Source organism: Chelonoidis abingdonii, chromosome 4 (genome assembly GCF_003597395.2).
Source record: "Chelonoidis abingdonii isolate Lonesome George chromosome 4, CheloAbing_2.0, whole genome shotgun sequence".
Taxonomy (NCBI): Eukaryota; Metazoa; Chordata; order Testudines; family Testudinidae; genus Chelonoidis; species Chelonoidis abingdonii.
Genome location: NC_133772.1, coordinates 40,231,644 through 40,255,279, shown reverse-complemented (window position 1 = coordinate 40,255,279; position 23,636 = coordinate 40,231,644). Strand labels below are relative to the sequence as shown.

Sequence of the window (23,636 nt, the reverse complement as noted above, 5' to 3'; positions counted from 1 at the left end):
GAGCCTACAAATACACTCAGTCCTACTTCTTGTTCAGCCAATCGCTCAGAAGAACAAGTGTGTTTACATTAGCAGAGGATAATCTTACCTGCTTCTTGTCTACAATGTCACCTGAAAGTGAGAATAGGCATTCCCATGGCTCAGTTATAGCTGGCGTCGCAAGGTATTTACAAGCCAAATGCCCTAAAGATTCATATGTCCCTTCAGGCTTCAATCACCATTCCAGAGTGCATGCATCCATCCTGATGACAGGTTCTGCTCAATAACGATTCAAAACAGTGCGGACTGACGCATGTTTATTTTCATCATCTGAGTCGGATGTCATCAGCAGAAGGTTGATTTTTTTTTTTGGTGGTTTGGGTTCTGTAGTTTCCGCATTGGAGCGTTGCTCTTTTAAGACTTCTGAAAGCATGCTTCACATCTCGCCTTCCAAAATCTGAGGAGGACACTTCAGATTCTTAAACCTTGGGTCCAGGGCCGTAATTATCTTTAGAAATCTCACATTGGTACCTTCGAGTCTGTCAAATCTACAGTGAAAGTGTTCTTAAAAACAAACAATATGTGGTAGGTCATCATCCGAGACTGCTATTAACACGAAATATACGGCAGAATTTGGGTAAAACAGGACAGGAGACATACAATTCTACCTCAAAGAGTTCAGTCACAAAATTTAATTAACTTTTTTTTTTTTTTAAATGAGCACCATCAGTATGGAAGCATATCCTCTGGAATGATGGCCAAAGCATGAAGGAGCATACGAATGTTTAGCATATCTGGCATGTATATACCTTGTAATGACAGCTACAAAAGAGACATGCGAACGCCTGTTCTCACTTTCAGGTGACACTGTAAATAATAAGTAGGCAGCATTATCTCATGTAAATGTAAACAAACTTCTTTGTCTTAGCTATTTGGCTGAACAAGAAGTAGGACTGAGTAGACTTGTAGGCTCTAAAGTTTTACATTGCACTCAAAAACAAAACAGTTATGTAACAAACAAACAAAAATCTACATTTCTAAATTGCATTTTCAGGATAAACAGATTGAACTACAGTACTTGTATGAAGTGAACTGAAAAATACTATTCCTTTTATAATTTTTACAATGCAAATTTTTGTAATCTAAAATAATAATATAACGTGAGCAGTGTAAACTTTGTATTCCATGTTGTACCTGAAATCAACATATTTGAAAATGTAGAAAAACATCCAAAAATATTTAATAGATTTCACTTGGTATTCTATTGGTTAACAGTTGATTAAAACTATGATTAATCGCAACTAATTTTTTAAACCATGATTACTTGGAGTTAATCATGAGTTAAGTGTGATTAATCAACAGCCCAAGTTTGTTTCATTTTGTATTACAATATAAAATCTAAGATGGATTCCAATTCCAAAGACTAAATTGAACTGTGCATAGTTTGTTTAAATAACCTTAAAATAACAAAGCTATGTTTATAGTAAGTACTATATTTTGTGAGAACTCAACAACAGCCCCACTTTAAACACATGCCTGGGCACACTTATGTATGCTGAAGAAACCTGAATTTGCACAACTGAAGTCTCCAGCCTAGTACTTATTCTGATTTTTTGCACAGTTCATTATAGTCTGAAACTGCATAAATACTCTTTGTCCATGCTGAATTTCACTACACAAAAAAACCTAGTGTTTTAGTGACAAAGTATTATATATTTTCCTTTAACTCCCAACACCAAGTTCATATTTTATTGCTCACAGGAAACAGAAAGGAACAGGAAATGTTTTTCTTCTGATCAGGTTCTCCTCAATGAAAAATATATACATAAGTTTCTGTAATAACTTATGTCTGAAATTCAGCAGAAACAGGAAGGATCCAAAGAATTCTGGTCAGCAGTTTCAACCATAGCAAACAGGACAAAAATGACTCCTCTTTCCCTAGAAAACCAGGTGTTCTTGTCATTTGATGAGAATTACTATCCATTGATGAGGCAAATTCCACTGTTGTAAAGAAATTATACTTTCAAAATTCTTCTTGCTTTCCCCCACCACTTCAGAGATTTTAGCACCAGATTCTAGAGCTGTGCACATACCAATAAGAACTGTAGTTGTGGATCATGCTTCTCTCAGACATATAATCAATATAGGAAAAGCATACATCAAAAGCAACATTACGAAGTCTCCTCTGAATTTATTCCAACCAGAAACCTAAACAAGGATAATGTACAAATGATAGTTTATAAATGAAGTCACAACAGAAAGGGGAAAATTAGGAAATCATCTTGAGCTGTCTGCAGTTTTACAGCAGTTTTTAAAGTATAGTCTATTGAACACAATCAGAAAGAAGAGTAAGAACACTCAAATCTATGTAAGTGGACTATCTTTACACAAATTAAGTAACTGATAACACCCAACCAGTCCAATCAGCTTGTGTGGGCATTAGTAAGGTGAGGTTTTTTGGAGCCAGTAATCAATTGGAATGTAAAGATTTCAATTTTATGTTAAGGGAATAATAGTTTACATTCAGAAGAGAGAAAATACATTCTGTTGCAAAAAAGTTTGCTTACCAGTTTGTGCAATTCAATGATTTAGCTTTAAGTTCTGTATAACTTGCTTTTGTGTAGTTAGTACAATAGTTCCGGCATTCCAATGGACCAGCAGATTAAGTATTCTGGGCATAAAAACTCATATCACAGCTTGTAATGTGCTATCTAGTTTTGGTAGCTTCTATGTTCACATCTATACAGTTTAAAGTAATTTATGTACTTCTGCCAGCAAGTGTGGCAGGAATTATAGAAAGGAGCCTAACTGAACAGTTTAAGCAAACAAGCAAAAGTCTCCAGGAGTTATTTTATAACAGCAGTTACAAATCCTTCAGTACTTAGTTGCCAGCATACTAGCAGACAAGCTTACTATGATACCTACAAATCAGGAAGTACAATCAGGATTTAAATATCAGTTTACAATAAAATCTGTTAACCACCACAAAGAATGTTTAAATTAAAGTATTTATACTTAAGGTCTATATAAACTGGGTAAAGAAATATTGCTTCATAAAGTGTTAACAGAAAATGTGTGTGTCAGTCACCTGTCTGCTAAGACCAGCATTTGGTATGAACACTTTTGCTTAGACAAAATTGAAGTATTCATGTTATGCTAATACAAGCAACTGGTTGTTGTAGTTCTTGGTATAATCATCAAGCATCTGTCCCACATCCTGTCCATAGCCCTTTCTTAATCATCTGGTAAAAAGTGTATTATGATGCATCTCTGCACGGAATTTGGGGAAGGGAACAGTGACAGGACTTTGTTCTGATTTCTTATCAGAACTGACTATTACAATTACAGGATCTTCCAATAGCACAAGTTAAACCACAAACATTTTAAGGATAAAAATGAAGCATCTTAGGCTAAAGTGGCTGAGCTTTAGTAGAGGAACAGTTTAGTGAGTTATTAGAGCAGGCAACTGGGATTTAGCGCTCCTCTTTTCTTTCTCCAGCTCTACCACTGACTTACTACACTGAGAAGACAGACACAGTTTGCCTGCAGAATCAGCATACAGCTGGCATCTGAGACTAGTTTTTCACAGCTTCAGGGTTTAAAGAGTGCTTTGAGATCTTCAGATTAAAGTGGATTTATTAACCCAGTAAACTTCCTTAAGAAACAGTCATGTAAAGACAGACAGTCTCATTAAAAACTACTAGTACTCATATCTTCACAGCCATGCTTACAATTTACCACTGGGGGAAAAGGCATAATGTTTCTAGATGTTTAAATAAAAGGGCTACATTAGAATTTTCTTTCGAGACAAAGACCCCTAGATTTCACTCTTTACACACCAACATTAATTGTGTTCTCTATTTTCTCTCCTGGGCCTGTATTTTGTTTTCATTTGTATACAGGAGAGGGTTTTAGAAACAACAGTCAAGGAAGGCCCAATCCTAGTGGCCAAGTTTTTTGTACGGAAAAATCCAAGTCCATATTTAGCGTAGATCCTTAGCTACTAGGAAACTCCAACACACTGGGGGAAGGGCTTCCCTGAAACTGACATAAAGGCAGTGCTAGAACCCAGGTCTATGTACTTGGGCTGTCTGGCCTCCACCAGCTGGGGTATGGAAGCTCACTTTTTCCCCCTAAAGATCTCTATGCCATGGCATGCAATGGGATGGGAACAGTCACAAAGCGCGAGTCTGGGGCCAGCCAGCCACCCTTGAGCAATAGCCTCAAGGAATTCTTCACCCATTCCTACAAGATAGTTACAAAAAAAACTCATCATGGGTCCATTGGGTTGGGGAAGAGTAGGAGTGAAAGCCAGAGTACTGGAGCTATGTGAGCCAATAAGTCTGAGGATGCAGAGCAATGGGGAAGATGACTGGATTTGAATTATGCCAGAGCAGGCAGCCAAAGGTGTGCTAGGAATAGAACACTAACCTGTGGCGAGGGAAAAAATAAAGGCAGCTGCCAGCATTGCTTCTTAGTACCACTCCCTGCCCACCCCCAGCTCTGCTATCAGTAAGCTCTGCACTGTTCCACTGGCTGCCCTCAGGCAATTTACACAGTATCCAACCAGTAAGCACCTCACCTTAACTTTCTGCCTACAGTGCCAATATTTCCAATAGGATTAGTTAACTAGAATTAGCTGGCAATTAACATCAACCAAAACTCTCCTCTAGCCAGAGCGTTGGTAAACACAGTCTGGGACAGTAGTATGCCCCAAGGCCTCAAGAACTCCTGTATAACAAGCTCTTCAACTGCAAGTTTTCCAACTGCCATATACATCACATTTCATCTCTTACTATCAAAATGTAGAATATCAAATTATACTGTGAAGAGAAAGTAATTCTCTCTCTAATTAAAATATGATTCTAGGTTGAAAGTTAAGCAAGAAAAAGTACACATGGTAAGCAACTGGAGAGAGGCTTTTCTGCAATGAACGCACAAGTCACACACACAACATTTAACAAAGCACAGGCAGAACACACAGCAATACTTAGTCATGTTTGCTCAAAATATTGTAATAACCTTGGCTTTGATGCGTTATACTATTGACAAATTACTCAGGCTGAAATTCAGAGTGAAATCCTAGCCCTCCAGCTGAAATTTTTCATGTTGGTGGCTTGAATTTGATAGGCTTAAAACTTCCTAAATAGCTAAAAATCATCATAATGCTTACACACAAGGTATCATGGGCAACCTAAATTGTAGCATTTCTTAATTTTTAAGCGCTTGACATTGTAACACAGAAAAGAGTTCTTTAGCTTATGTAGTTTGCTTTTTTTTTTAAAAAAAAAAAGATTAAAAACAAGTTATGTGAACGATAAGAATCTCATTATGCATCAGCAAGGATTGAACTCTGAACTCTCAGCACTGCAACACAGCTGGTGTTACAGAGCTACCTATGTTAGCTGGAGAAGGCGGCCATTATTTGGGGGGCAGGAGAGGAGAAAAGAAAGGAAGGGACTCTGTGGGGCCACTTACTAGGCCTGAGGGAGCACGGCCCATCTCTCCCCAGAAAGCGGAGGAGTTCCTTCCCCACGTTCACTTCTCAAAGGGGTTATGAGCCACTGGAGCTATGTGCAATCCAGGGGGATTTTCGGAGAAGCCCAGCAAGACACTTGCTCCACAGCACAGTCCTAAGACAGGCTATCTGCTCCCAGGGCTCCCAATGCACTACGTACTGCTGCTCTGGTGGTGGTTGGGAGGTAGGAGGGTGGGCGGGGGGGTATGAGCCCAGCTTCTGATTAGAATGTGTATGCTCAGTAATTCTCAGCAACATTTGTTCAGCAATCTAACAAAAGCAGAGAAAGCTTTGGGCCATCTTTTTCACAGCTACATGGCAGAGATTCACTGGAAATAATGGAAGTGCTAGATCTTCTCAGAAAAGGTCACAAGGACCTTTTATAATGAAAGTATTAGGCAACAAATATGGGGAAGCTAATAACAATCCCTATAATAAAAGGGTGCTACATTTGCAAAAAAACCCAAACAAACAAACAAAAAAACACACAACACCATTTTCTGTGCTAGTGCATCATTAAGCCACTATGCATTTTCTAAGACCGTGTCTACACTATCACTTATGGCAGCAAAACTTGTGTGGCTCCAAGGTGTGTGTGTGTGGGGAAGCCCCCTGAGCAACGTGGCAGTATACACAGTGTTATGTCGCCCGCCAACATAGCTACTGCCGCTTGTGGGGATGGTTTCATTATGTTGACAGGAGAGCTCTCTCACTGGCATAAAGCAGCTACAGAAGCAATCTTACAGTGGTGCAGCTGCATCAGAACAGCTGTGCTGCTGTAAGCATGCAGAGGCTTAAGTCACCAAGTGCTTAATGGCTATGCCTCCAGTTACTACCATAGCAGTGTTTAAAATATGTTGCTTTATCAAGGATTTGAACACTTTGTACACAATATTGGATATACTATTTTCTGCCAATTCAAAATTCTTAATAGGGGTCCTGGGACAGATTTTAATGGTTTAAAAAAAAAAAAAAAAAAAAAAAAAAAAAAAAAAGCAGGTGATGAAATAGATGCTAGAGTTGTAACAGGATTTTTTCCCCTCCAGATATGGAAAGTTGTCAAGGGAGGGCATAGGCACAACCAAGAGAGGAGAATACACAAAAAGGAAATATATTATTGACCTGTGAAATAAAGACCTGTAAAGAAGACAGATACAACAGGGTATGCTAAAAAGAGATAATGAAATAAAGCAAGCACACAATTTCACTGGAAGATGTACCACCAGTTTTGGCTTGGGGAGACAACAGGTCACTGTTAATGGGAACAGACTCAAATTGCTCCTTAATATTAGGCATACAAGCAGATCTAATGATCAAGTGCCATAGTGATACAAAGATTAAGAATTTTAATCCCTGTTCCACAACAACATTCACTTATCTATGTTCCCCTCCATCAATTAACAAGCTCTGCTTTCAGAATAAAAGACACTTTTGTTAACCAGCAGAAAATGTCCCTGAGGAAGGGAGATTACAACATATAAATAATATGGATCAGGGCTAGCTGAAAGCAATTTCAGTGAAGACTGCACAAGTCAACTGAATTTGAGAAAGCCACTTCTGTTCAATGCTCGGGAAATGCCAACATGAAAAACCTATAATAGCAACAAGAGGAAGACTTAACTTTGATGAATACTTACAAATTTGGCTCCATATAAGCAGTTGTGGAACTACAACTTGTCTACAAATAGCTTTAAAAAAAAAAAAAAAAAAAAAAAAAAAAACACACACACACACACACACACAAGCCACAATACTCATGCTTTCCTGGAAAGTCACTGTAATTAATATTTTCTCAATCTCCACAGAAACATGGCAGATTTTTAAAAAGCTGATATTGGGGAAAGAAGAGAGAGTCTCAGCCCTAAAAAATCCTCAACTGAGGAAGAGTCAGCTTTACGAGGGAAAGAGTTTTTAAAATAAGAAATTCAACACATTAACATTTTGGAATTGTAAATGTTTATGTAATGACCTTCAATGCTAATGACTCAGTGAAATTCCACTAGCAGAAAGCAGTCGTACTAACACAGTGTAATCTGGTACCCTGCAATGCATACAGTTATCCCATATGCTATCTCTCTATATATGCTCTAAGTTTTTCCTTTGATAAAAAAAAGTCAGTTACAGAGAGAAGTGTGGGTTGGGACCCAGCTTCAAATACCAAAACAGCAACTTTTAAATTCTCATTCTTGCGATTCAAACAAGCTTGCAGGAGTAATAATGTAGGATTTTGAATGCCACTCTTGAAAAAATAATCAGTCAAATTAACTTGAGCTCCGTGGGTAACTGGCTTATTTCTGCAGACTTGCATTTACGTGGCTCGGTGACAAAGAATATTAAGATAATTTGTAATATCTTAGTAAGTTTCACCTATTGATTTAGTCCTCTTCCCGAAACACTGATTTCCCCACCCTTTGTGTTTTTTTAGTGGAGCTGCAGTCCAAGCTGCGTTTTGTTTGCTTCCTTGATAGTGCACTAGTGCTGTGCACCTAAAAAACCAAAAAATAAATAAATAAATAAATAAAAAGTCCAGAGAATGGCATTCATCAAGCTATAGATTTCAAGGGAGTTTAGAGATACTTGCACCTGAAGTCACATGTGCAATCCATTGAGCCCCTTAACTTAAAGATTCTTCTTGTGCATATTTAATAGAGTAGATGTGGCCAGAAAGTCTGACTAGAATTTTAATAAAAAGTCTTGACTAGCTCTAAAGGAAACTGAGGACATTTCTTATTTCTTACAAAGTGGAGATACGTAAGTGAGCCTTTGGCCCTAAAGCAGAAGTCAAGCCTCCCTTCTTTCAATGTATGGGGTATTCCAGGGTCCGAATAGTACCAGTGTAAACATGAAAAAAATAGATCTTTGAACTATATGGAGAATGAAGGGCCACGCACACTGACTAGCGCTAGTTTTTCAGCCACATAAGGAGATATCAGGTTCTTGAACTATGTGCCCCACATGGGATGACAGATAAAGGAAGATGTGTTTGGAATGAAGGATGGGTAATCTGAAAGAGGTTATGCCTGACGCAATGGTTCTGACATGAGACTAGGGCCCATGAATAGCAGGTGGACTGTTCAGCTGGCAGTATACAGGACAGAGTAGAGATGGTGGAAGTCTGTGGCTCATACCGGAAATCTAGATAGGGTATGCATGTAAAAGTGTCTAGCTCATAGTTAAAAGGTTAGTAGGGATGTGTGATCAGAATAGGAGCTGAGTGGATTTTAGAACCATGATTTGGAGTTCTAGTTTGTGTTTTAAAATGTTAGAATAGTTAAAAATTTAAGAGGTACAATATTCTCAACTTAATGACAATTAAGTAGTGTCAAACTTAAATATTTTGAAAATAGTTCATTAGGGAAAATTTGACTGATTAGCATTGTGTTACATATTTCAGTATTAGCCACAAGCATTAGCCAACACCATATGGCATGGTTATGTCTGATCCCGTGCAGAAAATGGAGTGAAGACCTGAGATGTGCCATTTTTAGAAAAGTCACATTAATATACAAAGAGAAAGAACAGTATGAGATTACATCAGCAATATGGTGGGCTGTGCAAAACCTCACATCAAACAGGATTTACGCCAACACTAAACAGATTGTCAATGAACTGAATAAGTCAAGCATCCAACCATGCTATCTGGACCATTATAACCTAGTAATTACATGAAGTTCAGAACATACTTCTAATCCCCACCCCACCCCGCCAATTATCTGCACAGAACCTGCTGCAAGTCAGTTTGTAACATGGCTATTAGGACAATACCAAGGATTTATAAGGGGGACCAATACAATCATGAACACTCAGAGCCTTGCCTACACACACCATTCTGTACTTGCATCAAACACCACCATAACCAGTGCCATGGCTGACAATGGTAGTATTACTGCAGATAAGGTTCAAAGCAAATGGTCTTGACAAAGTACAAAAGACCGCTTAGCGAAGTCTACAGAAATATAACCATTATCAACAATTGTAGACAAGACTTTGGAGACTGAAGTGATCCTATTATACTGATATTGTTTGCCTCTAGGTCTGGGCATGTACAGAACATACTAGTATTAGATAAAAAGGTCTGATGCTCTAATACAATGCAATCTTGTGATTGTCACTTCTCATTGAAGAAAATTATTTCATTGATGTACTGTCACTGCAGTGCACGTTTCTGCTCCAGTTCACCAAATACTGCATTTAGGCTGCAAAATACCCAATTCAGAAAATATCTAAATGACAGCAGCTGCTGTGAACTGTGAAAACTTTGCCTGTTTATTAAAGCTTTCTGTTAAAATCAGTAAACATTCTGATCAGTTTGAAGACATCTCTGATAATCAGTATCATGTTGAATCGGTACAATGTTTATCAACAAAAAATGTTTGTATGATGTCTACTATCACTTGCAGTCATTAATCTTAATTTGTTTCTCTTCTAGAAGCCACCTGTATCACCTTCCCTAGACACTTATTTCTGCAAAAGAAGACTTAATTAGCATGTGAACTAGAGTCTGTTTGCTCCCAACATACTTTACTAACAAGATGCTTCATATCTAAAGACTTTGCCTGACAAAATAAACAACCTAGATAAACAAATTTGAAGTCTGCTGCTTTTACAGTTTTAAATACACCAAATCTTAGGACTACTGAAAGGTTATCAAGAGAGCAGAGCCCAGAAGTGCTGTATCTACTACGTCTGAAATATACTGCAGGCAGATCAGTAAAATGTGCACATCAGGATCTCCTGGCTATTCACTGAGGCCTGTGGCATATGAAAATGCTATGCTGGGAGCACACCGGTGCTTTTCGTCACAAAACTTTTGTCATTCATGGGGGATGTTTTTAAGACAAACCCTAAGTGAACGATTACTCTGATTAGAAATAGCATTATTTGTGACAGAGAATGTAAGACTTTGGGGGAGCTTTTGAGAAAAGCCTTAAGAATAGGTTTACCATATAGTAAATTCGGAGATGCAGACAACTTTCACTCCTTTACACATTACTATTGTCATATATGCAGCCCTCAGTATAACAAGTCAATATAAACATTTATTGAATGAAGACGCTGCTGGTGAAACACTGCATTAGGAAAGGGCAGCAGCCACTAGCAACTCCACAAACCACCTACTTAAATTCAGAACGTTTAGGAATCTTGGATGAGATTACAACTATAGGTATATATGATGTACTAAATATACACTTGAGGTATAGTTTTAACACTACATAATGTGGAAGCTAAGTGTTCTCTAGCCTTCGCTTTATAAGAATGCTTCATATTGCTTAAGTTTTATTACTATATTAAAATTTAAAACTGCTTACGTTGACCCTAATTTTAGAAGCCCTGTTAAACGGTCATTGATATACCTATCCTCCATGAATTTATCTAGTTCTTTTTTGAACCCTTTTATAGTCTTGGCTTTCACAACATCCTCTGTCAAGGAGTGCCAGAGGTTGACAGATCATTTATAGAATGGACAACTGCTCAGTTTTCAGTATTATATTTTGACAGATGACGCTAGCATTTTGCTCACTTCAGACCAGAACAAGGAAGAAAAATTAAAGACATGATGAGATGAGAGAATAAAGTATAGGATAAAAAGACAAGGTAAAGATTTGAAGGTACTTAAGATACACTTACCTTTAAATTTTGACCGAATGTTTGCCAGTTCTTTGTTTATCCTCTTTATCTCTGCTTCTTTGCTTTTGCCTGAAATCAAGAGAATTTACATCAAGGGTTGGTATTTCAAACAGCTCCTAAATTGACTATAATTCTTTCAGCACAGCTTTTTCAAACTTATCACTCATTCACTAAAAGTGGAGACAGTGGTAGAACCTTCCCCCCCCACCCCCCCAGCAACAATCAACTACAAAGTGAACACCAAGTACAGTACATTAACATATTCTGGAGAAATGGAAAGTTTTTTTTGTTTTGTTTTTTAATTAAAAAGGCTTATTACTCTGCTCTCCCACATTAAAGCATCCAGAGAACAAAGTTCAGAGTATTTGACAAATAGCCAAAAGTTAAAAAAAAAAAAAAAAAAAAAATATTTTAACTATACTCAGAAAAAAAATCAGGCATGGCATAATTTTCAAAATAAAAGCAGTGCTTTCGAAAGGTTACCTATAATTTTTGCATATAGCTTCATGTGCGTGCTGCTCTTTACAAGAAGGTGAGGATTCCAGGATTCAGATTTCCAGGTGGCAGCGTAGCCACACTACTCCTGCCCACCTCGTGCATTTAGCTGGAAAGCCCTGACCCCAGGCCCATGCTTTCTATGTGTCACAATTGCTGCACGTTCACTTGATTTCAAGAGTGCACAATTTAATGCGACCAGGTGGAGCATCAAAACTCCCTCTGCAGCAAAGGAAGGCAATAAGCACATAATGTAAAATAAGTAGCCAGACAAAATGGCGAGAGGATACCTAGGTAACTGGTTGTCCAGTGAGGGACTAGGCCAGAGGAAAGTTTCCAATGATACTCCTGCCTTTGAAGTTAGTGGAATCCCAGGGGCCAAACACAATTCAAACCAGCTTTGAACCTTTTACTTAATGCAAGTTCAGGGAACCAAGAAGTTGTGGAGCTTTACTACAGGTCTTGCAAAATACCTGAAAGTGATGAAGACTAAAAGAATTCAGTTCTGCCATCAATACTTCTGTTACCAGGCCGTCCTTACCCATAATGCAAACTACGCAGCTGCGTAGGGCACCAGTAAATTTGGGGCAATTTGGGCAAGGCTGGGAGCCACGGGAGCAGAGCGGAACAGGCCGTGGCTGGGTCACTCACTTCCCGCCACCCCATGAGTGCTGGGTCGGGCCCACCCTGCAATCACTGGGCAGTAGGAAGTAGGGCGACCCAGCCCCAACATGTTCGCTCCACCAGCTAGTGCTGGGAGGAGCAGGGCCCATGGGAGGGCTGTGTAGGCCACCACAATATCTAGGGATGGCCTTGTCTATTACATTACAATAATGAAAGCACAGAATGAGTAGTATGCGCACTGGTGCTTTCGTACACTACCAACAAAAGGTAAACAAAACAAGTATATAAAGCAAAGTGTAGCAACAACTAGGTAATGTGACTTGTCCCACTGAAGGTTCTGTTTGCCACTTTGACAGTAGTAGCTGGGAGAGTTATGTGGCTTTTCATTCTGTAGCTACACCTAGACCCATTTATGGCACCAAAATCCTGGTGAAGTCCAGGCAAATGTTGGGCCATGCTTCCATTAAACAGCACAACAATGCAGAAGGACAATTAGGTAGGCCAAAATAATGGCCTAACCATAGAGTTGCCAGGTTGCCAAAATGCCCAGTCAAAAAGGAACCCTGATGGATGCAGTCAGCACTGCTGACCGGGCCGTTTGAAGTCCAGTCAGTGGCGCAGCAGGACTAAGGCAGACTTCCTGCCTACAATGGCTTTGTGCAGCTCCCAGAAGCAGCGGTAATGCCCCCGCCCCGGCCTCCCCCGCGAAGTGGCAGCCAGATCCGCAGCTCCCGCTGGCAGGGAACCACAGCCAGTGTGAGATCCGGGGATGACGCCTGTGAACAGGGCAGTGCGCAGAGCTGCCTGGCCACGTCTTCACATAGGAGCTGGAGAGGGGACATGCCACTGCTTCCAGGAGCTGCTTGAGGTAAGCACCGCCCAGAACCAGCACCCCTGACCCCTCCCCTGCCCCAACCCTGATCCCCCTCCTGCCCTCTGAACAACTCTGTCCCAGCCCAGAGCACCCCAAATCCTTCATTCCCGGCCCCACACCCCTGACTGTAGCCCTCACCTCCCCCACCCACCCCCGCATCCTAAGCCCCTGTCTCAGCCTGGTGAAAATGTGTGAGTGAGGGTGGTGAGAGTGAGTAACAGAGGGAGGGGGGATGGAGCAGGGGCGGGGCCTTGGAGAAGGGGTGAGACAAGGGTATTCAGTTTTGTGACAGTAGAAAGTTGGCAACTCTACCTAACCACTACCTTTAAGAAAGGCTTGGGATTTTTGTAGTGCAAAACCAAAATAAAGACAGGATAGTGTGAGAGGAAAATGATTTAAGTAACTGGGGTTACAATAATTTTAAAATATGGCAACTAACAAATGGGAATATTTTAAGGGCTTAGGTACTAAGTCTGAACTGTGTTGAAATTTCCCTATTTAGAAACCCTCCTGTAGAGAAGGCTTTTGGCCTTTAGTTACATGGTCCTGTTTTCAGCAATCCAACTGGTTTCCATATGACCAGAACTGTGGAAAGCTGTGTTAAAACAAAGAGCTAGTATTCATGTAAATTTCAGTGACTACTGACAAGAGCTGCTGGCACACCATTTATCTTTTACAAAGGGGAAGAGTAAAACGCTGACCTTTAAGACCTGAATCATTGAGTCACAAGAGATTTCGCACTTCCTTTGAAAGTTCATCTAGATAACTAGGCACCACTGAACACCGACATCAGTCTGAGATATCATTACATTTATTGTTTCTATGAGAGGCAGCAGGAAGAAAATAAATACCTAGCTCTTGTGTAGGCAAATGTACTATGCTTTTACAAAAAGAACTGCAAAATAAAGACTCAATAGCAGAATATTTAGGAATGTGTAATTAAGATTAGAGAAACTGAACACTTTCTATAAGATTTTTAAACTATCTCACCCCACTTTAAACACAGAATTTAACATCAACATTACAATACAAAAGTGTGTGTGCAGGTTTTACATTACACAGATACAGAAATTGAGACAAGAGGTTTAATTATGTGCTCCAGGTCTCACTCAAGAGCCTGGATGGAGTCAGGATCTTAATTTCAAGTTTGATGCTTTAACCTCAAAAAGCTATCCTTCCCCGCCCCTAAAGAATACATTTTTAAAAAGAGGCTTACCACCTATTGGGACTCTTGCCTAGGAACTGGTTTTTATTTCTCTAGAGGCAGTTGACTACAAAAGTATCTAAGCACAAAGAAAGTTGTACCAAAATACTTCAAGGATTTGTGATGCCAGCAACCCTTGGGGGGAGAGGGAGAGGAAAAAAAACCCTACCAGACTACATTCTCAGCAGGAAAAATGGCTATTTAACAGTGTTCAAGTCTACACATTGCTAGAAGTCTCCCAAGTCCTTCATGTTTCTGTTAAAAAGTCAGTGTACCCACAAATACATAGCAGAGTCCAGAATTTGTATAAAACCCTGTGAACAGTGGCCAAAAACCTGCTCTAAGTATATAAATTGTTCCAGGCCATAAAGCATGATAAATGAAAGGTCTTCTCAGATGGAGATCAAACAAACACAAACAAGGCAGTTGATGCAACTCTGTGTCTATACTAACAAGTTGCTTCAATATTTACCGTATTCCATATGTAAGAGGGCCGGCAACAGTCAAACTCATACTAATCCCCAAGTCATCTGCTTGGTCAACATATTTTGATGATTTCAGCTACATTAATACCTTGGACATAAAATAAGTAATTCCTTCATGAATTTGTTGGACACTAGTGTAGTATTTTTGTAGAATAAGCTGTTATGCTGCTCTGCAGATTAGGACACTGCAGTCCCTTCCCTGTTTTTTTGTTACAGATAAGGACTAGGCAACTGCTTTTCAGCTACACAACATTTAATAACTGTCCAGAAAGCCGTCTTCACAAAAGGTCATTTGAATTCATCGGCTTCCAAATCCGGACGACTGAGAGAAATACAGCCATCAAATTTAGCATGGAAGCATGTTTTTCTTTGCATTTGGAGGAATTCCCTTTAATTAACTTCAGCTAGAAGTGTCCAGATTGCATCTTGCTTGAGGAGACTCAAAGCCAAAAGAACAAGTCCACAAAACGTATCATACTGTAGAACTGATAAATGAAATTGTTTTTAATTGTTCACTTTATTAATGTAACTTCTGTTCACCATTTGCTACACTTGCCTACATTGTAACTTCTGTTCACTGTTTGCCATATTGTAATTCAAACCCCACTTTAAAACACTCACTCCACTTTGTAAAAGCTTCCTCCAACCTTCATTTTTGAAAATGCTGTAATCTTATTAGTTAGTTTAGATGTGTGAATGAGGCATGTATGGATGATGGAATCAACCTCCAGCCCCAGCCTGTCTTGATGAGATAAAGTTCAACTACCAACGGCTGAAGACCTAGACAACAGCCCTAAACAAAGTAAAAAGCATCCACCCTAAAAAGAAAAGGACAAAAGAACAACAGAAGGAGATCAAAGCCAGGTTCAAGGCTGAAAGTCACACCTGCAGTTGATGGTGATCAATCCAACCAGAGGCAGCGTGACACAGCAAGACTATTAGACTTTGAATCCAAACTAAAAGCCTGTAAAAGAAGGGTGAATGAGAGACTTTGGGTAACATTCTGCTGCCACTGGAGCCAGCCAACCTGCTGATGATTTAACAGCAGCAGAATGATAAGCAACTCCCATGAACTAACATAGGGAAAAATCCCTATAACGGACTCTGAAGACTAAGGACTTAAGTCTATGGTTCTGCTGCCAGCCTCCAGAGCATCAGTGCCCTGACCCGGACTCGGCTCCACACTGTTACAGATCCTGGCCATATTGCTGTCACAAGCAACTTTGGCTGGTAACTTAGAATATCTACACAGAACTTGTATGAATGATTGTGTGAATGTATCGATACATACATCATACATACATACATATGTATGAGATACACTAGAAAGCAGAGGCCAAAAAAGTAATGCCCTGTTCTCAAAAACATCAAAGGTGTACTCCAACTGCAGATGCACACACCACAACAACAGCAGAGCCAGCAGAACTCAACAGTACTGGGAGAACATATGGAGAAAGAGAAACTCATAACACCAGTGCAAAATGGCTGCAGGACTGAGAACAGAGCACACAGCAATCTCCCAGAACGAAACCAGTCACTCACAGTAGAAGACATCCAGCAGCGGGTCAAGAACATGAAGAGCTGACAGCACCCGACAGAATGATCCACACCTACTGCTAAAGAAACTAACAGCAGTGCCATGACGCTAGCGCACAGATAGAATCAGCTGCTAGCAGCATGCTACCTACCCAACCCCCCTGGCTAACACAAGAAGACAGTGCTGATCATGAAAGACCCCTGCAGGGAACAGAACCGTCCCACTACCGACAATAACTGCCCCCACAACAGGAAGTCCTATCAGGCATCATAGCTGCCAAGCTACAGGACCACATGGGCCAGTACATGGCACAGCTCAGAAGGGCATGGGAACACCACCAGAGGCTCAAAACACAAGTTGCTCATAGATAGAGCAGTCGCCAAGACTCAAGGTTCTAGACAGCACCAATCTGAGCACAGCTGGATTGACTACAGGAAAGCCTACGACTCAATTCCGCACACGTGGAATCTGTAATGTCTGGCGCCTATACAAAGTCACAGCGACACTAAGGACCTCCTCAAGAACTCATGGACTATGGAAGACAACACTAGAAGTCAACTCAGGCAGCTGCACAAGTGGCCATCAAGTGTACAATACCAAGTGATGCACTGTCCCCGCTGTGTTTCTGCATGGCTTAAACCCCTCAGCCAGATAATCACAAGGACTGGATAGGGTACAGGTTCAGGAGTGGAACTACCATCCACCTCCTCTACATGGATGACATCAAGCTGTATGCTAAGAATGAAGGAGACATCGACTCGCTATCCACTGACGCGATCTACAGTGAGGATATCGGATGTCATTCGGACTGAAGAAGTGTGGCTGGATGTAGTGAGAGAGGGAAGGTAGCCAAGACTATGGGTGGAACTACCGCGGGCACATAGGCGACATACAGACTACTACAAGTACCTTGGCGTCCCACAGTCACATGGACCATGATGAGGAGGCAAGGAAGACAGCAACATACCAAGTTCACCAAGGATAAGAACAGGTCCTGAAGAGCCAGCTCAGTGGGAAGAACAAGATCCATGCCATCAACGGATACGCCCTGCCAGTCTCACAGATACCTGCGGTATAGTGTGGCGCCAAGAGGACATGGAGGCTGCCGATGTGAAAACCCGGAAGCTCCTCACAATGCACGGAGGTTTCCACCCCAAGTCCAACACCCAGAGACGTATACCAGCCGAAAAGAAGGCAGGCGGGGCTTGCGGAGCGTCAAACCACTGTCCTGGATGAACCGGAACATCCAGGGTACAATCAGTAAGATGGCCCCCAAGATGAGCTGCTGAGAGAATCCTGAGGCAGCACAGACATGGAGGAGACAAGCAGAAGAATGCCATGGCAACAACCTGCATGGATGTACCATCGACAGGATAGCTGAGGTGCTGACATTGGAAATCCTACCAGTGGCTGGAAAGGGCTGGACTAAGACAGCACTGAGCATGATCATAGCAGCACAGAACAGGCACTGAGCACCAGACCATTGAAGCGGTCCACCACGCTAGAGAGGACCAAGGTGCAGACTGTGCAGAGAGGCCTGAGAGACAGTCCACACATAGTGGCAGGATGTAAGATGCAGGCAGGAACAGCATACACTGAACGGCACACCAAGTGTGGCTTGTTACAGGAACATCTGACAGCGTATGGGCTAGACCCAAACCAAGAACAGATGGGAGATTCCACAGAAGTTGCGGAGATAGCAGGGCTAAGACTCTGTGGGACTTCCAGATCCAGACAGGGACAGGCAGGTACCCTGGCACTAATCAACAGACATGTGGTAATAGAGTAAGGACCAGAAGACAGCGGTGCTGAGATGATTAGAGTGCAAGTGAAGCAACATGAGGAAGAAGGAATATGGAGCTGGAGAAGTACCAGGCCTGAAAGAGGAACTAGAGAGGATGGAAAGTGAAGGCCAACACGTGGTACCCTATGTGGTTAGAAAGCCACTCGGGGTACTCCTAAGCTGGTGCGTTGTTCCAACAGATCCCAGGAACAACATCAGAGCTCTCTGTCCAGAAGAGTGCAGTGCTAGGAACAGCTAAGATACTGTGCAGAACCCTCAAACTCCGAGGCCTCTGGTAGAGGACCCGAGGTTGAGGAAGACACATACCACCCATAGGGGTGAAAGGGGAATTTTTCATATATATATATGAAATCATAGGAATAAGTAACCAAACAACACTGTTCGCTGTTATCTTTTATTTTATTATGGTATTTACAATAAATGTGACAAATGTCTTGTCCCCTTTAAGATCCTGCTAGTTTTTATTTGTATAACAATACGGGGATCCCCTGTATACACTGGGGTTGCATTTTTGGAAAGGGCGATGGATACCGAAATGACATATACCAGGGAATTTTTCTGCATAAGAAATAATGGAATGGAGGGAGGAGGGGAAATGCATTCACAACTTCACTACACTCGCCTATGACAATGGCTCTTTTCGCCTAAGTAGTGTACCCTTTTACGCTGACAGGTTATACAGTATACATTTTACACATAAAACATTTAATAAAATAATGTAGAACCCTACTAATACTGTTCAAATATCAAACATTTTAATATAGTAAATAAATACAGGATAAAACATGGTCAGTTACACTAAACTTAGGTAGAGGGTGGCAGCTGGGTTTTCTTGGGTTGGCTTTTCGGTTGCAGAAGTCTTAAAGGATTTTATCGACGTCTGCTCTCCTGCATGAATCTGAATGCTAGATCTCCCTGTAGCAAGCCACTGCATCACTGAGAGCCCTGGAGACTTTGGCAGACTGTTCGCGAAAAGGATCACCTCTCTCTATGATTTTCATCATCTCATCCAGCAATCCAAAGAAACGGAAGAGATTCTTTGTTGTCACGCTCCTGGCTTCCTGCTCTACGTCATCATCATCCTTGCTGTCTTTGGATATCCATTGCTGGTCCAGCTCAATTAGTTCCTCATTTGTCAGTTGCTCAGTAAGAGACTCCAACAGCTCCTGATCATCCTCCTCCTTCACCTCCTTGTAGCAGGCATCCTTCACCAACTTGACAATTCCTTGCTCGAGATCAGGAATGGCATCAAATCCCATGAAGCTGTGGACAACATTTGGCCATGCACGGCACTAAACGTCATTCATACATTGTGAAGTGACCTCTTCCTATGAAGCGTCAATGTGTGAATGGCATTCAAGATATTGTAGGACTTCCAAAACCCCTTTATACTGGGCTTTCCTTCACCTGCCATCTCCTTAACCAGCACAGAGAACGTCCTCTGTAGGTAATAAGCCTTTAACATGGCCAGAGGACACAAATACAGTACTGTACAATAGGGAAACATGTTCCAATTCATGTCAGTCCCGATCCAAGCACACAATGAATATAAAGATCTGGACCAACGTAAATCAAACACATTCCCCTACTGATGAGCGACAGATATCCAAAACAATAGGTAAGAGTGAGATGTATACCGGGGACCCTCTGTACTTGTGCGATCAAAACAGGCACAGGATTTGCTTTTGAATGTATTTTTTCAGACTACTACAGTAAATTAATTGTGGCTCGAGGGAGAAGTGGTGGCTCCACTGCTGCTGCTTACAGTAAATGTCCACCTGGCATTATTCCTTTTACAGCTGTACCACTACTTCAGCTTCATCTGTGGTTGAGAACAGCCACAAGATCATAAATATGCTGCTTTGGTTTACTATGCTCAAGACTAAAGATTGCAGTAAATTTAGAAAACTCTCAGAAGGCACAACCTGCTATCAACTTTCACTTTAGTGGCTCATGCAACTCAGAACTAGAAGATCTGCTACTGTTCAGATTAAAATTGACAAAGTAAAGAAAATTAAGATTTAAGTGAAATCTTTTAACATTTCATCAGTACAGCACATTCAACCCTCTGCAACTCTTAATTAGTGAGCAGGATCCGATGCCTCACAAAAGTTAAATAGGATTGGGAGTAACACACACCTCTACACATGGTAGATCAAAGTCTCTGCACTTAGCCATGCTGCCTCACAGAATTTACCAGATTTGTGCATTTAACGATACTTTCTGTAAAATGCTTATTTAACCCACTTACTTTACATCCGCTTATACCTGGCCCAGAGAGTAGGAGGAGGACCTACTCCTGATGCCAGCTTATGTTTGGTTTTGAGTTCACATGAGAGAAAGCTGTACTGCAGCGCTGAAAGCCCAGAGTTCAAACCCTACTAATGCCACATGGAAGTGTGTTGCTACAGTTGCCATTAAATTTCTCTTTTTTTTGAGAGAGAAATTGCATACAAGAACTATGTTACAAGAATATTAGTGTTGGAAATCCAAGCAAGTTAGAACTGCTGAATTATGGTTGCATGGGCTTTGGAAATACTTCTGTGCAAGAAAATAAGGATAGACTCAAGCACAGCCAAAGCAGGAAATGTAAAGGGTATCCATGTCAATTCAGAGTACATCTTCTTTTTCACATTGAGTGAACTTCAGTCTTCCTAGTTTCCAGGTTTACCACAAGACTTGAAGCTGAAAAGGAAGGCCAGCAAGTCAACTGTCATGGACGAAAGATGGATACAGCATCACAGTAAGTCACTGCTGGTTAGATGTGCCTCTGAGCTCATGTTCACCAAAGTCCATGTCTCTGGAGAACAAGCTACTGAAACAGGTCCAAGACAACCAATGAGACCAAGAGTAGCTCAAGATCTTTGTATTTAGGTATTACTAACAGGAGTACTTGTGGCACCTTAGAGACTAACAAATTTATCTGAGCATAAGCTTTCGTGGACTACAGCCCACTTCATTGGATGCATACAGTGGAATATACAGCAGGAAGATATATATCTTACACAGACCATGAAACAATGGGTGTTACCATACACACACTAATGACAGTGATCAGTTAAGGTGAGCTATTACCAGCAGCAGAGAAAAAAAACTTTTTGTACTGGTAATCAAAATGGTCCATTTGCAGCAGCTGACAAGAAGTTTGAGGAACAGTGTGCGTGGGGGGGAATAAACATGGGGAAACAGTTTTACTAACACAGTTGCTACTCTAAAACCTGACATTAAAGAAAGTTAGAAGTGATCTTTGTGTGATTTAACCATATACATCAAATTGTTTTTAAATAAGTGGGCCTGCTGTTTCATTACTGTAGTACCTATTGATTTAGCATTTGCTTCAATGCCTAAGCAAACATCCAAATGTTGCAGGAGTGCTGTTGAGGCTGCATGTCTTCAAAGCATCTGAGAACAGTACCTGAGAGAACTAACACTAGTCAACTCAAGAACCTCAGTCAGCGGAGGGGCAAACAGCATCCTTTATACCAGGGGTAGGCAACCTATGGCATGGGTGCCGAAGGCGGCATGCAAGCTGATTTTCAGTGGCACTCACACTGCATGGGTCCTGGTCACCAGTCCAAGGGGCTCTACATTTTATTTAATTTTAAATGAAGCTGCTTAAACATTTTAAAAATGTTATTTACTTTATATACAATAGTTTAGTTATATATTAGAGACTTATAGAAAGAGACCTTCTAAAAACGTTAAAATGTATTACTGGCACGGAAAACCTTAAATTACAGTGAATTCAGTTTCTGGGGGTACATAAGGTGCCACTGAGCACTGTTTTTAACCAGGCCTCTGCAGAACCACTCTCCAAGGATTTAGTTACTAGTTGGTACTCTGTCTCCCCACTGATGCCTTAAAAATGATAAAGACATAAGTAAAAACAAGGATTCTGTAATGAATTACTTAGGGATTGTAATTATGTTATGTAATGTATGTGCATAACATTTACAAATGGATTTCACCAATTTATGGCCGGGTGTTGACATCTATCCAGTGCCTCATTACAACTCTTTTGGCACAATAAACAAAGTGATAATCAAAACCACTGATACACTTCTTTTTTGCTGATGATGGCAAATCAACTTGAAGCTCTCATTCTGTTTACAGTAATCTGTAATATTAAAAAAAAAAGTCACTAGGTATCATGTTCTGAGCATTAACTGGTAACTGCTGTCAACAGAATACTACAGTTTAACTTGTGAGGGCCGCATGTTTGACATGCTTGTATTAAAATATGTTGATTTTTAAATATTTTCTAAAATATACATCCACATAACTGGTCTAGTCTGTCTTGTTTGGTACTCTTGTACTCATGGGAGAAAGGACTTTCGAATGACACCCAGCTCGGCCCATTTCCAATGAAATTATATCATCAAAATTTCCACCAACCAAATACTCTGCTGACCAGTTGCTGTGATTTTTGGGCCAAAGGAAAGGCACTCAAAAGTATGATGCAGAATGATCCCGTGAACCAAGCATAGGATCAAGAACAAGGAAGTCCTGAATTCCTGATCCCCACTGACAGTGGACACGCTTTAAGAACTCCCCTGCAGTAAACTCATTAATGTCAGCATGGTTATTATACTAAGTTTTAGTATAATAAATACAAATTATTTTTACTCACTTCATCTGCCTTTAAATGGCAACTTTGCACTTTGATGTAAAGGTTCATGTAAATTTGTAGTTAAAGTATCCATTGCACGCTCTGCTGAACTGCTATGCTGAATACTTTTGGCACCAATACACTGTGAAAACTCTTCCTTTTAATCAGCAATGGAAGAACACTGATGCCAAAAGTACAGTAAGGATTAGCCCTTCCCTACAGAGAATGTCATTAACTTCATGAAGTATGATGCCAATTCCGCTCTCCTCCCCTCCCTAATCTGACATGCAGCTGGTTATCTGGCACAGCAGGGTGAAGAGAAGAGGAAAAAAAAAAACAACAAAAAAACAGACTGTACAGATCTATAGCACCCTGTAGCAGCTGCCTGCAAGGTGTTTATCTTCTTTGTAGCACACCTGCCCTTATGTGGTATATGTGTGGACTTGGGGTACATCCCACTGATTATCTGGGATGGTTGATTTTGTCAGTAACAGTATGGGCAAGCATCCAAACATACTTCACATGAATTCAAACTGGTCCCAGATCTTAGTGTCTGATATTCGGGTTTAATCACAAGTTCGAGCCAGAGTCAAATGAACAAGGACACCTACACACAGTAGGAACCTATAAACAAACCACACTCTACTTAAGTTTTGTTCAGGTACAAAATTATGAAGTGCAAGTGACTTCTTTCTAATATTAAGTGTAGTATGTTACAGAAGTGTCCTCTTAGGACCTGAATCATTAGACTACATCTTACCCTTGCAGGGAGTAAGCTTGACCGAAAAAGTCCTCTTTTTCTGAACAGCTATAGGGGCAGATCTTCCAAAGGCACAGTAGGTAGCTGGGCACCTGGTGCCTTTGAAAATCCTACCGAGT

General features: G+C 40.8%; 1 protein-coding gene across 6 annotated transcripts in view; it reads right to left on the bottom strand.

The window, feature by feature from the left end:
* AP2A2 (adaptor related protein complex 2 subunit alpha 2) overlaps positions 1-23,636 on the bottom strand; it is a 99,430-nt gene that overhangs the window by 62,673 nt on the left and 13,121 nt on the right. For all 6 annotated transcript variants that reach the window (XM_032786173.2, XM_032786174.2, XM_032786168.2 and 3 more), the window contains exon 2: positions 11,126-11,194. In XM_032786173.2, the coding sequence (XP_032642064.1) occupies positions 11,126-11,194 (69 nt within the window). The remainder of the gene's footprint in view (positions 1-11,125; positions 11,195-23,636) is intronic.